Source organism: Alosa sapidissima, chromosome 1 (genome assembly GCF_018492685.1).
Source record: "Alosa sapidissima isolate fAloSap1 chromosome 1, fAloSap1.pri, whole genome shotgun sequence".
NCBI lineage: Eukaryota > Metazoa > Chordata > Actinopteri > Clupeiformes > Clupeidae > Alosa > Alosa sapidissima.
In genome coordinates this window covers 33,214,663-33,228,741 of record NC_055957.1, presented here as the reverse complement: position 1 = coordinate 33,228,741, position 14,079 = coordinate 33,214,663, and the positions used below count along the sequence as shown (strand labels likewise).

The 14,079-nt window shown below is 42.2% G+C and overlaps 2 protein-coding genes across 8 annotated transcripts; one reads left to right on the top strand and one right to left on the bottom strand.

Moving 5' to 3' along the window:
- The first annotated feature begins 466 nt into the window (after positions 1-466).
- On the top strand, positions 467-3,963 carry chic2 (cysteine-rich hydrophobic domain 2). The gene is made up of 6 exons (XM_042107293.1): positions 467-775; positions 1,303-1,357; positions 1,492-1,647; positions 1,751-1,807; positions 1,901-1,960; positions 2,083-3,963. The coding sequence occupies exons 1-6, from the start codon at positions 642-644 to the stop codon at positions 2,131-2,133; spliced, it is 513 nt and encodes a 170-aa protein (XP_041963227.1). The 5' UTR covers positions 467-641; the 3' UTR covers positions 2,134-3,963.
- A 184-nt stretch (positions 3,964-4,147) lies between these two features.
- fip1l1b (FIP1 like 1b (S. cerevisiae)) lies at positions 4,148-12,759 on the bottom strand. 7 transcript variants are annotated; one of them, XM_042105017.1, is made up of 18 exons: positions 12,442-12,759; positions 11,722-11,779; positions 11,532-11,589; positions 11,072-11,178; positions 10,780-10,844; positions 10,472-10,582; positions 10,036-10,166; positions 9,485-9,606; positions 8,506-8,559; positions 7,863-7,962; positions 7,525-7,681; positions 6,578-6,604; positions 6,381-6,435; positions 5,751-5,852; positions 5,409-5,467; positions 4,935-5,172; positions 4,692-4,835; positions 4,148-4,565 (listed from the first exon to the last, which is right to left on the bottom strand). In XM_042105017.1, the coding sequence occupies exons 1-18, from the start codon at positions 12,515-12,517 to the stop codon at positions 4,427-4,429; spliced, it is 1,803 nt and encodes a 600-aa protein (XP_041960951.1). In that variant the 5' UTR covers positions 12,518-12,759; the 3' UTR covers positions 4,148-4,426. The 7 variants fall into 7 exon arrangements, with proteins under 7 accessions (XP_041960951.1, XP_041960959.1, XP_041960941.1 ...); XM_042105025.1 differs by having other exon boundaries at positions 4,148-4,568; positions 4,974-5,172; positions 12,442-12,757; XM_042105007.1 differs by having other exon boundaries at positions 4,148-4,568; positions 12,442-12,756.
- Between the last annotated feature and the right edge of the window lie 1,320 nt (positions 12,760-14,079).

Here is a 14,079-nt window from a genome sequence, read left to right as displayed (position 1 = left end):
CAACTAAAAGGGCCATGATCCTTCCAGATCAACAGTGTTACACAGTGCAATATCAAGCAATATGGGCATGCATTGACGATGTCAGAGACATGTCCAGAGCCTATTGACAAGTTCAGTAGAGACTTGTTAAGCTTGGCCTAAGATTGGGGAACTTGGATTTATTAATATATTTAGCAGATATACAGTTAATTATATTGTACTGCCCAGGGACTACAGGTGGAAATTAGCCATTGTTGGCCGGGCCCAAGACATAGCTACATGCATTAAAAGATTAATGTTTATTTGTGCAGTGTCCCTCTTTTAAATAAATACATTCCCATTCCAGATAAGATTGGGCTAAACAATTATTTTTTATGGGAAGGGGAGAATTATTATTATTATTGTATTATTACATGTACAGATATCTTTCAAATATCTAGGTACGTGGTGACGTAGATTATGTAGTGACGCAAATACGTTTATCTCGCGACATTACCTTCATCGCGGCGGATGTTGATGTTTTGGTTCATAGTTTACCCATACTCTAGATTTTTTCCCGTTTTGTCGTGGTACAACCAAGTTTTGCTCGGGAGCTTGTCTCTGTTTTGGAAATACTGTCTATCTCGGCGCTTCTTCCGAGAAGCGAGAAGCCGAGACAGGCAATGATGGAGGACTTTGACGAGATCTACGAAGAGGAGGAGGAAGAAGAGGAAGACGAAGACAGGGCCGCGGAGGAGCAGCTACTAAAGTATGCTCCGGACCCGGTGGTAGTGCGCGGATCCGGCCACGTCACTGTGTAAGATACCGGGGAGGATAAAGTGATAAAAGTGGTGTCGTTTAATGTGTTACATTGTGCATTTTACTTAAGTTCAGCAGGTTAAGCCATGTTCTATTGGGAAGGATTGTCGCCGTGAAGGTCCCAGCAGAACAGTCTTCTCGGCTAGCTTGGTGGTTGCTAACGCCAGTGTGCGAATGTCGATTGAGAAATGTTAGCGATAATTTAGTCCACCCTTGCGACGGTAACGTTAGCTGATTTTTTAGGGGTTAATAAAATATGCTGTCTCTTCAGTTCTTCAGTCCCGAAACATCTCCCGCTACTGTCGTTTTTGTAGTCTGTATGCTTAAAGGCCTGGCTAGCAAGGAGATTTAAATACTGATAAAGTGAGTTGCTGTCTGACATTTGGTCTTCGCGGAGACAAGTTGATATGCGTGACATTGGTTAAGTAACGTTAGGTCTAGCAACACTGCACATCAAAGCGCCTGGACGGCATCATCATTGACCGGTCAGGCAGCTTTGCTAATTTGTCTTTCTCTCCATCCTAGGTTTGGACTCAGCAATAAATTTGAGTCAGAATTCCCTTCAGCACTTACTGGGAAGGTGAGGTCTCCGTTAAGCCAGTAGGGCTACAACAAGACTTAACAATGTCCTTAGAGGTTTTACAGTGTGTTATGTCTGCAAAGTCATCGGTAAGGTCATTCATTTGACACATTGTGCTTTCCTCTGATGTCTAGGTTGCACCCGAAGAGTTCAAATCCAGTATTAACCGAGTAAATGGCTGTTTGAAGAAGACTTTGCCAGTGAACGTCCGCTGGCTTCTGTGCGGTTGCCTATGCTGCTGTTGTACACTAGGCTTCAGTTTGTGGCCTGTGATCTGCCTTAGCAAGAGAGTAGGTTCTCTCTATCTCTTAAATTCCTTATTATGTGATGCCCACTCCTTGTACCCTGCAGCATTCTAACAAAAGACACCCTTTAACATTTTCTTCTTTTCAGACTCGCAGGTCTATAGAAAAGTTGTTGGAATGGGAGAACAGCAGACTGTATCACAAGGTAATTGTTTTGTGGAGCAGCCATTCAAATCTCTATAACATTTTTGGCACAGTCCATGATGTTAAATGTATTTGCTTTTGGTCTTGTTTCTAGTTGTGTTTGCACTGGAGGTTGAGCAAGAGGAAGTGTGAAACCAACAACATGATGGAATATGTAAGTCAACCAGTCATTCAGACTTGTCCTTTGAGTCGTTGTCAGTGTAACAATGCTCATACCGTTGCGAACTATGGTGATTTATTTTGCTTACAGATAATTTCTTCTCATTCACAACACAGGTCATACTCATAGAGTTTCTACCCAAGATTCCCATCTTCAGGCCTGACTAATGTGGGTTTGCCCCACGAGCCTCTGGTGTGGTCTGCCCATGGTGCCTTGCTCCGGTACTGTCACGGTTGTCATGTGGCTTCTCTCCAGTTCAACTCTTTTTCAAGAAGAAACTGGTTTTGCCTCTTAAATCTACCCTTTCTGCACAGACAGACAGACCCTGTTTACACATGGCCATTCACAATAATGCTGGGGATTGCCTGGGCATCCATATGTGTTTGGGTTCATCACCCCCAAGCTCTTGCTCACCTAGTAAGGATGGACATGGAAAAGGCCACAAAAGATGGACTCCTATGTCTCACCATGAACTGGAGTGGTTACCTCCCGATTCCACACTTCAGATCTGATTCCACACACGTTACCCTCTTAACAAATTTGGCCCTCTTTGCTCAACTCCTCTTTGAACAGTGAGAGACATCATTGTGCACCAGCTGCCACTGTTCTTGAATGCCCTTTAGCCAACGCTCTGAATTTGAGCAGGCTGGAATACAGGTGATCATCTGAGGAGGAGCAACACTCGAGGAGCCTCTGCACAATGCATCTACCCCTATTTCCCCAAAACACATTCTCAAGTCCTTGGACCCCACCCTGCTCCCAACTTCACTGTTAGAAGAGACAATCACACAATGACTGCAACTACCTGGATGCCCCACACACACACACCCTCTCCCTTTCCTCATCACACACATTTTCCAGGTGGTTTATCTTTTCCAGTGACTCAGTGCACCACTAAACAATGATGCAGCACAGAATGGATTTCTTTTTACACCCCCACCCTGGTCTTTAACCCAAATATAAATATCATTTCATCTTTTGGTTTCACTATGTATCTCTAAGTTTCTCATTTTTTTAGTAGTATTTGGATCTTTTGTTTACCTGCTCAGTAAGAAGGGCAGCCATTTTTGTCATGACGTTTGTTATTGTGTTATTTGAATGTGTCTGTGTGCGTGGGTATGTATGTACATTTCTCTGTGCATCTGGAAAGTCATGCAAAATAGGGCAGTTGACTGGTTCCTTATGAAGAGAAAGAATAAATAAACCTATTAATAAATACATACAACAGATATGAAAGACTTATTATTTTAGAAAATTGAACACTTGAAGTTTGAAATGCAGAACAAGTCTCCACAGATCCTCTCTGCATTTCCTAGTTACTGGTTCTCTAGGATTTTTCTTCACATGGGAGATGAAAGGTCATGGCCAATTTGATTTGTATGTTTCTTGTTCCTTACTAGTCCTGGGTCAACCGAGGGCTACATTATATTCAGGTTTTGAATAAGTTTATGTATGAACACTCTACAGTGTGAAATGTTTTGTTTCTGTGGACATTGTGTGCCATCAGTAGAGCCAAGAAAGCTGATGTAGCAGAAGCTGCCATTTCCGATACTGATCGTCAGGCGATGACATCCCGCCAAGTCACACTCGGGCCTTACATGTGTGAAGGAAAGCCTCGGCTTTCATTAATAAGCTTATAACAATTTTACAGAGTTGAGCTGAGAGTCAGATGAGGATCTTTCCAATGAGCAATAGACACAGAGGCTTGACACCTCAGCGTTGCTGGAGTGAGGCCATTTTGAAAGACTTGGTTCATGAAATGTGATACCATATTGATTTTCTTCCTTTTTTAAGTCTTGTCTCTGGTTTACAGCCACTTGAGGTGGTGTGTCTGAGTGAGTGCAGATGGTTCTATGATTATGTTCTGGTCTCTCACCTTGCTTGCTTTGTAACTTTTGTCCTAACCCCCAAGACATAATTTTATAAGAATATTTGTGTACAGTGTGTATGTAAAGTAATAAAATAATCAAACATGAGCAGGACTGACTCCTGCTACATTTGTGGTTGTTGATATTTTGCATCAACATTTTTAGACTGTGTTACTCTGATATTGTTTATGGTCAAAAGTCAGTCAGACCCTTCTTCCCTCATATCAGCATTCATCAGGAATGAGTTTTAATTTCTCCTAAGCTAAAGTATAAAAACAACCCAGGTTAAAAACAAGAAAGACATTACAAATTCTTAGCGTTTCCTTTTTTTTAACCAATTTAACATGACATCTACATGGTACATTTTGAGAGAAGAAACAAAAACAAATCTCACAGAAATTACAATGAACTCTGATCAGGACCAAATAAAGATAGGATGGGGTGAGGTGATGGTGCCGACAACTCTCTCCAGGCATGATTTACAATCAACAACAGTGCTCCATGGAAAGAGATGGTAAAGACCCAAGGGGGCGAAGGGCAAATGAATGAGATGGGGGGGGGGGGGGCTGACTGAAAGGGCACAGGTGCTCGTTTATTCCATGGCCTCCTGGTTCTCCTGGTCTCCAGCTCGCTCCTCGCTGGGCTCCTTGCCCTCTTTGCTGCGCTTGGACTTCTTGTGCTTGTGCCGGCGGTGGCTGTCCCCTTCCTCACTGTCGTGCCGCCTCCTGCTACTGCTGTAACAAAACAGTAAAACCGTGTCCATCAATGACAGTGCTGATTAAATGTTGGAATTAATGAGACGATGCTCCATTTGTTGACTGTTAAAAAACATTAGTGTTACAAATGTTGCACAGTACCTCCTGGAGGACTTATGTGCCCTCTCTTCTTTGTCTCGGTGCCTCCTCTCTCTGTGTCGCTCCTCTTTCTCTCGGCTGGCTCGTTCGCGGTGTCGCTCGTAGGCACGCTCAGGGTATTCACGGTACCGATACCGTTCTTCGTCACTGCACAAAAAAAAGTAGTTCTTTTACTTAAAGCACAGTCTCTATGGTATCATCTCAGTTCTGAAAATACCTCACGTAAAAAGGCTTTGGTGTCAGTACTTGCTACTCTCCATGTGACCGACGGCGCTTTCAGTGCACCTGTTGTAACCCATGGCTGAAGGGCTGTGTTCTCGCTCCCGCTCCCTCTCCCTTTCGTGGGCTCTCTCTCTCGGCCGCTCACGTTCCCTCTCCTTTTCACGCTCCTTCTCGCGCCGGGGGTAGTAGTCCCACTGTTTGGAGTTGTCCATCATGGTGGGCCATTGAGCAACTGCTCCAGGCATGGGAGGCGGATAGCCACCTAGCAAAGCACAGATCCAGAGAGAGAGGCATTGAAACAGAAGAGAAATAACAGTAGGTGCTATTGCTGTACTTGGCATGTAGGTTTCAAGCATTATCCCTTTCCACATTGAATTTTATGAAAACCCAAGTTGGAGTTTCCAGATCACATTTTCCAATCTTTTACACAAAGCCTCTTTTTTATATATAAACGATAAAAGAAGAAAACAAATGAAGAGGCAGATGAGTGTCACTGACCTCCAGGGAAAGGGTAAGGAGGGACCGAACGTCCATCGTAACCACCAGGATGCCCACTGCTGTAACATAGAGCCGGTGACTTTAAAACTTTAAAATCACTCATATACATATCTAAACATCCTAGGTTTTTCATTATACAGCTGAAGCAAGTCCAATTTAAAGTAGCTGTTTTAATCTTTGGGATTAACCATTTAATCTTAAACCTAATCGTAATTTATCATCTCATAAAATCTACGCAGCAGCAATCAGCCTTCCCCATGACACTTGTTATACTCATCCTTTCCAACCTCCTCATACATAGCCTGTGTGCCTGTGTGTTGAGCCACTCCCTGCCTCTCTTGCCTTAGAAAACTGCTGTCCATTGCTGCCTGGATGAGAATCCTGTTCTCTTTGCCACCGGCTCTGTAACGTAGCAGCCTAAACATGGCAGCCAAATTCCCTACACTACACACCACACGGAGAGGGGGGAGGGGTTAGTACTGCAGACACCAAGTAACACTGCCACGTTCTGCCAGCGTGCGGTCACTGAGCCCAGCCTCGCATCGCAGCATTGGTGGTGGAGGAAACATGGGAGTGGCGTCGTGTCACAAAAGACATGTACATAAGAAGATTTCGGAATCTGATGGAAGCGATTCCTAATGTGAGAGGTCACATCTAGTGGAGCAAGAGTAAGGCTCTACATAAACTTTCAAGTCACAAAAAACTGACAAGTTTACCTTGTTGAACAGAATGATAAAGATAATCATTTGTGCGAAGCAACACCCAGTCCCCACTTACGAGGCAAATGGAACATGGCACCGGTGTAAATTTGCTGTTAAAGCAGTGCTTTTCCATAATGCACTCTCCTTACAACTTAGAAATGGACTCTATGAACAAACTATATTAAAGGCTAAACCTCAAACATCTTCAAGTGACAAGAGTACAAAGTGTATGAATGAGGAAACAGACTGAGGTGGACGAGACACCACTTACTTGTCCATTGTGGGCATGAGGGATGGAGGAGGGCCACCAGGCGGAGGAGGGAAACCTTTCAACACAATACAGTTATCAGATCAGTACATACACGTCCAGCTGCTCAATATGTGGACTCTTTTATTAAGACACTATTGTATGCCTAAAGCATTCTTGGGTAATGATTTTTTTAAATGTGTGTGGTCAAAAGGCCTTACCAGGAGGAGGAACAGTGATGGGAATTCCTATGAGAAAACAAATGGTTTCTGTTACAAAGTGTACCAGTATGACTGCTCTTAATCCACTAATACACTAACTCAGGCTTACAACTGATCTTCATCCCTAACATGATCGGACACCGTTAATGCCTTTTATGGGAGTCATGTACTCATATAGCTCCAGCCTTTATTGGGCAAAAAAAGCTACAAAGACATCACATCAACCAACGCCCTGTTTTTATTTTCCTTCTTCTCATATGTAACATTTGAGAGAAAGTGGAATAGAACATTATGTCCAATATTCCAATATATGGTTTAATGTTCTGCATTATGTCCAATATTCCAATATGTGGTTTAATGTTCTGCATTTCTTATTAGTGGGTTACTTTGATACTAAAAGTATGATTCTATGTAATAACTGTATGATATCTGTACTGTCCCTGTGTATATCTGTGTGTGACTGTGTTTAGAGATAAGCAGGAATATTATGACTTTGCAGTGTTTCACTGTTCTGCATGGCTGCGTCAGTAGCTATCTGCTCCGGATTGCCAGGTTGCCTCTAATCAGAGTCTGATTCAGTGTAGTCCATGTGAGATGGGATGACCAACCCCATCTCCCGTCAGCCTGGAAGGATACTTAAACCCTAACTATTTCCTTGTCTAGTTAGAGCAGCTGATGGATCTTTAGGTGAACTCATGCTGTCCCTCCCTTGATGCGCATCATTGTAAATAAACTCTGTTCCTGATTTTTCATACTATTGGTCTGACTGGGTCTCTATTAAATCTATGGTATCAAAATTACCATCACGGTAAACATGACAGCTAGAAAGGCATATGTAACAGATTCATTGTGGACAGAGAGCATTCTATGCTATGCGACAGTCGGACTCTGGCATGCTGTCAGGACACAAGAGGCTGTAGGAGTGGTGTAGCGCTGGAGGAGCTTACTGGGCGGCGGGATGAGTGGAGGGGCGGTGCTGACGTTGGGCGGAGGGGGCAGGAACGGGGGAGGCGGGATGTTGGGAGGAAGGGGGCCTGGTGGGAAGAAGGGGGGCATCTTGGCCGGTGTTGGCTCAGCGTCCGAGGAGGAGTGTTCCGAGATGACCTGCAGAGGAACAGACGACTTTAATCACACTGCTTTGGTCTAGCAGACCATGGCAAGTGAAGGTAAGAGCACAACAGAGCACTTTGGCAGTCATTTTAAAACAAAATCATTTAAAGGTACATGGAGCTTCCTTTATTCCGTGCAGTAGATTAAAGGTTGTTTTTCAATGTTTTCTGCGTACCTGGATATTGTTCCCTTCTTGATTGTGGCGTCGTCGTCCCTCAACCCGACTAATGGTTGCAGTCCCTCCCCCAATGACATCAATTGTGCCACTTGTTTTCCTAAAGCAAAAATACACACATAAATGAGGTTATATCGAATGATGAACCTCCATGGAACATGAGCAGTACACATGCTATGAAAACGGGATCCTAATCCAGCAGTCATCACACACACTCAGATGGCATTGAACATGCACACATCCCCGAAGCCACAGCTTGGCCCACCTCACCAGACCTCAGAGGAAACACGGGCACACAGTAACACGTGGGCAGACGCAGCATCATACTGGCACACATGAGATGCCTCCGTTGTGATGTGCAAGGTCAGAGGAATGTGTTTTTGTGATCATGAGTGTTCCCATGGAGATGGTCCAGCCATGCATTTGCCTGGTGGAGATGGTGCGACTATTGTATTTTATCTCCAAGACAAAAAATGTGTATGCTGGGTAACTTCAATGAAACAACAACAGAAGCAAAGATCAGTTCCTGTGGGTAACAGGTGTCACGAAAACGCATGAGCGACAGTCTACTATTGCATCAGGACCCTCAGCCACTCTTAGCCCCTGTGATGACAACGCCACGGCAACGGCCACACCCACTTACGTATAATAGGACATGTCCTGATTGGCAGGGCCTGTCCACTGGGGAGGGGATATCCTATGGGCGCATGAGCAGAGGGGAGAGAAGAGTTACCACTACCCCTCTTTCAACACAACAGCACCACAGTCACAGAAGGACAACACTCAGTCTCAGCACACAACACTCCCTTTGGATCTTATATAAACACTAAAACACTCTTAACACTCTGACCTGTCATCCCATTTAACATGCTTTCGTTTTCAGTGAGACAATATAGCAAAATTGTGCTAGCGACATAAGAAAGGTTCCTGGTTTGAGGACTTCAACTCTAAACTATCTGTGAAGCTGCCAGTATATGTATGATTATATTTTCACTGGACTATCATTTTAATCAGTCGTCTGTTTACAGGAGACCTACCGCTCATGTACTGTATTTCTGACTGGTACCACGTGCTGCTTTTGATCCCTTCTGATTCAATCCCTATACAATGCACTCAAACTTAATAGATGAAAACTAACTGTGTGGACACTAGGTCTGACTGCTCCATCACCTGGTACACTTGAGTAACAGTGTGGACACTAGGTCTGAGTCGATCGCCAAATCAACTTCAACATCACCTTCTAAGCACAGCAATAGTCTTTTTTTATGTAAATGTGTTAACACATTTTCAGTGGTTACACACATTTTACATGGTGCTTCTGTTTAGGCATGTGTGTACATTGTTGTGAAAACATGATATCAGAGTTGACAGAAGCATTCAAGCAATTGAAAAAAACTGTAATTCAAAGGAACCTTAGTGGACAACATTCATTGAAGGCAGACATCCTCACGGACCATCAGGGGTGAGAGCCTTGTTGAATCTTAAAGTCTACTTCACCCAAATAGATTGTATAATACGTTACGTCTGCGGACTGCTGCTGATCAGTGATGGAAGAAGAGAATAGACAACCCAAAACTCTGTAGTTTAGAGGGTTCTTCTCTTAGTCAGAGGTGGTTTCCTACCTGGTTGGGTTTATTCCAGGTTTGTTGTATATGTTTGTTGGGGAATTGAAATCTGGCTTGATGGTGTGGGGAGTGAGGTTCACCACTTCCTTTTCAGTGTTTCCTGTTCGTCCCTGCTGCACCTAAAAGCAAGGAGCATCATGAAAGGACATGGAACACCTGTTCTCTCTACAGCACAGCCTATATTTAGTACCAACAATTAAGTTAATGGTGACCTGTTCTTCCTGGACATAGGCATTCTGCTAGAGATCAATAGGGTCAGATACAGGTTGGGTACACAGTAGAAGAAGAATTTAAGAAGATTTATTAGAAGATGTTTGAAGATTAATTAGAAGAAGATTGAAGATTAATTAGAAGATATGGTAAAACATAAGGATATAGAAGGGAATAAGGGAATAAGGGAATTGCTCACAGGGAATAAAAGACAAAGAAGTATGCCATCAGGGGCAGACAGACAGTCTGCATTGACATAACTTACTGTGATAAAAGACAGTATACACTGACATACAGTAACTTATTGTGATGAGACAGTATACACTGACATAACTTACTGTGATTTTGCTGGTCGTTGAGGAAATGTTCATAACATCCAATCCCATACGAAGTCTCTTCTGTTTCTCACAATAGGCTTTCCAAGTATCCTCGTTGAAGCCATAGTTAAAGTAGTCAGAAAGGTCAGCACCTATTAAAGAAAAAGGTCATTGGAAAAGATCCTTAAAACATTTTACATTGTATTCTCTTTATTAGATATACCATTTTCTGATGCTTTTCCTGGTTGCCTATTTTCTTTCCTTTTTGCTTTCCTAACTAGATGTTTGCATTGCTAACTTTGTTAATTTGACTTACAGCTACCTCCAGTCTCACATAGAACAGTACATTGTGCTACCAACACTCAAGCAAATGCCTTCACTGGCATGGACAATGTACTAACTGAACAACTGCAAATCACAGCACAAACAACACAGGATGTCTTTAACAAATGCTCACCTGGTTTTCTCCAGGGTTTCTCCTCAAAGGACTCCATATCAACCTCCAGTACCGGGACGCCATTGATGTTGCCAGGGGCATCCAGGTCCACCCCCTTCAGCTTGGCAGAGGCTGCACACAGATCCGACACATAATACATGAATTGCACTGCATAATATTTGGACATATTCAAGACTGACATGATTTTGCACGTCATATTGCACGACATATTGCACAAACCAGTAAATGGACTCAAGATGTAATGAAGGGTAGAGAAAAATTGGTTTTAATAAATATTTACCAGTAGCTAACATATTCAGAATGCATACCTGCCCCATAGGGTCTGCTACCCGCCGTCTTTATGTTTAGGTTAACTGGTGTGGCTCCATAGGTCCTACAACATAGAATGTTGTGTTAAGTCTCACACTGGTTGGGAAAAGTCTTGCTGTGCTGATAAGATAACTTAGCAAAGTGCAATAGGCCACTTCCGATGATTGAACCCAAAGGAAGAGCTGGAGCAGAAGAATAGCACTGGACGCGACTAACGTTTCAGCACACCACATATTGATCAGAGTCAAACTCAGGAGTTATCATATGACAGCAACTTAATGCAACACTTACGTGTACTGTGGAGGTCCAGTCTTAATGTCACCAATGGTGACTCGGACGTCATCGTCATCATCATCACTGTCACTGTCACTGTCCTCATCTTCAGCAGGTGTTTCTTTCTGGTGAGAAAATCATTTAAATGTATCATTTTTTTATGTAAAATGTTCTCCTGTGGCGCAACTGAGCAACATACTGATCATGAATTTCGGAAATGATTATCTGTACAAAAATGAAAGTCACTCTGGATAAAAAATAAATAAATAATAATAATGTTTTTAAAATGTCACTCATGAACCATAATAGCAACTGCACAGCCAGAGTAGTTAAAGCATATATTAAAACACCGCTGCAGTAAAATGTTTGATCAATAAATACAATAAACCTGAAATTACATCAGCACAGTGCAGCCACAAGTGTAAATGGAAAAGTGCATTTGGTTCCCATCAATTTTGACCTGCATAGAGTAATTTACCTGACTGGTCACTCCATTGCCTGTGGCTTCCTCTGTGACAGGGGCAGGTGGAGCAGCACTGACAAACAAAAACACAGACGCTTTCAAATAAGCATTTACAAAACACAGACCCTTTCAAATAAGCATTTATCATCCAGCATGCTAACAGTGAAGGTTAGTGACCCATCAAAATGAGACCTTGCAGACCCACCTTACAGCTGCTGTCAATTTGGCTTCTTCCTCTTCATTGTCTTTATTTTCACTCTCATCTACACACAGCAGAAAAGAAGAAAGCTATTAACCACTGCTACGTCCACGGCCAAGATTAATTGACCAGAGCACAGCCATCAATGCAAATCCAGTTGGGAATATTAGATGGGTAAAGCACATTCTATTGACAGTTTACACTAGTAGCAACAGACAATATTTCCTGAACGTTTGCAGATATACATATCGAAATAATCTCTATATGATCAAATACTTGCAGTTTCGCTTGCAGCAAGAAGCTAAGCATACAGCAAAACTGATAATGTAACTTCACGTTAAACAGCGCTTTGCAAGCTAAGGTTGGAACTTGGGCCTACTAATTTTGCAACATTTCCCAAAGTCATGCGACTGCCAAGTAACTAGTGCCGCACGAGCTATCGAATATCACAGTGTTGCATTAACGCAACTTAAAACAAAAAACAATCGCCGCATGTCGACAAAGCATTCGAGTGAACCAAAGCAATAATAGTCTAGCTGCAACTAGCACGCACCATGCTATTGCTAAAGTTGACTGCATCCAAAATGACTACGTTTACGTCAAATTTACCGTTAATTAGCAAACATTATAATGTCGCACCAGCATGGTGAGCATTGTAACAATTCGTCAAAATAACGTAACTTCCATCTCTAAATATCTTAATGCTAGAACAACATTACAACAAACCTCCATATAGCCATTCTTCTTCCTCGTCACCCGCGCTAGCATCAGTCGTGGTTTTGTCCGCCTCCTCCGCAGACATTTCCAATGGAGAGGAACGCGCAAAAGTCAATATTTTTAAGATAGGTTAGCTAATAAAAATCCCAAAATAGCACCAATGCATGTGCTGATCAACCCCTCAAACAAGTAACATATAGTCAAAATTGTATCTAACTGAAATAGATCTGAAAACAATTTAGGAAGCTTTGCTGCTTCTCTTCAGCGGAACACACTGCGACCAGTGTGGCAATAACTTCCGGGTTGTTGTTGCGTAGACGTAAAAGTCTTGCCGAGCTATGGTCCTGCACAGTACAAAAAGTGGCTGTTTTGAAGGCATGTTAGTGACTGATTTCTCAGGATGTAGTGTAAATAGAAAATAGAAGGGGTCCAAGTACAAATCCACAAGTACACCAGTAGCCTGGAGGTGAGATAATGAGTAGCCAATGAAAATAGATAGGGAGCTTTGCCAAATATCAGTAGTCTACAGTAAAGGCCTAGGCCTACCTCTCTTCTGAATCTAGACTTCTGGGAAAACACAATGGGAAGTTACCACATAATGTGAAATATAGCCTATTGAGAATATGTATTAAATGCAGTATACCGATAGGCCTACAGTAGCCTATATAAATACCTGACAGTTTAAATCAAAAATCTGGAAGACAGAATGGGTCATCATGATTGGATAACCCAGCAGGTCAATGATCCATTACATTACATTACATTAACAACTAACAACATGGTAAACAGTTTAAGCTTTTTAAAGCAAACAATTCTAGGACAATTTAAAAAAGGTGCGTAGCCTACAATAAGAGAATCCAAAAGGTAGTCTATGTTCAGATCAATGTAAAAATAGTGTATTGAATACAAAATCAAGTTTCTGCCATGGTCATCTCAGTTCCCTGATCTGAAAATGAAATCAGCTTAAAATGAAAATGCTGAATAGTAGTGGTTCTCAACTACTGGGCCGGGCCCATTATTGGCCTGCACAGCACAATCTAGTGGATCGTGAAATGTTTTCAAGTTTAAGCTATATTTCAGCAAAATGCGAAAAACAGTTTTAGAGTAACCTTGTTAAACTTCAAAGTAACAGCTATCAAAGTGGTATAGGCTACATTATTCATTTCAACTTTAAACAACAGGATACTTAGGATAGATACTATAAGGTTCTGCGAAAATACATAAAATATGGTTTTGATTAAATTATTATGGTTTTGATTAAATTATAAAATATGATGATCAATGGAGGGGACGTTGAGCCCAAATCCCAGTGTACTGAATGTGGCTTAATGCTATCAAATGAGGCACTGAAGCCAAAACTGAAGTGGCATCTAGAGGCATATAAGCCAGCTGACTACTTCAAAAGAAAAGAAAACGGACTTCAGCTACAAAAACTCTTGTCCAAATTGGGGATCTTTTTTAATGGGCCCTAGCCTGTGACAAGTATGAATAGGTGGGCCCTAAAGCAGAAAAGGTTGAGAACCCCTGGAATAGAGGACTGGAATCTGGACAATCTGCATTGTATTCTCCACCTTTATGAAATGTTATAAGAGACATAAGAGATTGACGAGAGGCTTTATAAAGAATTAAATGCAGGGGTGGCATAAC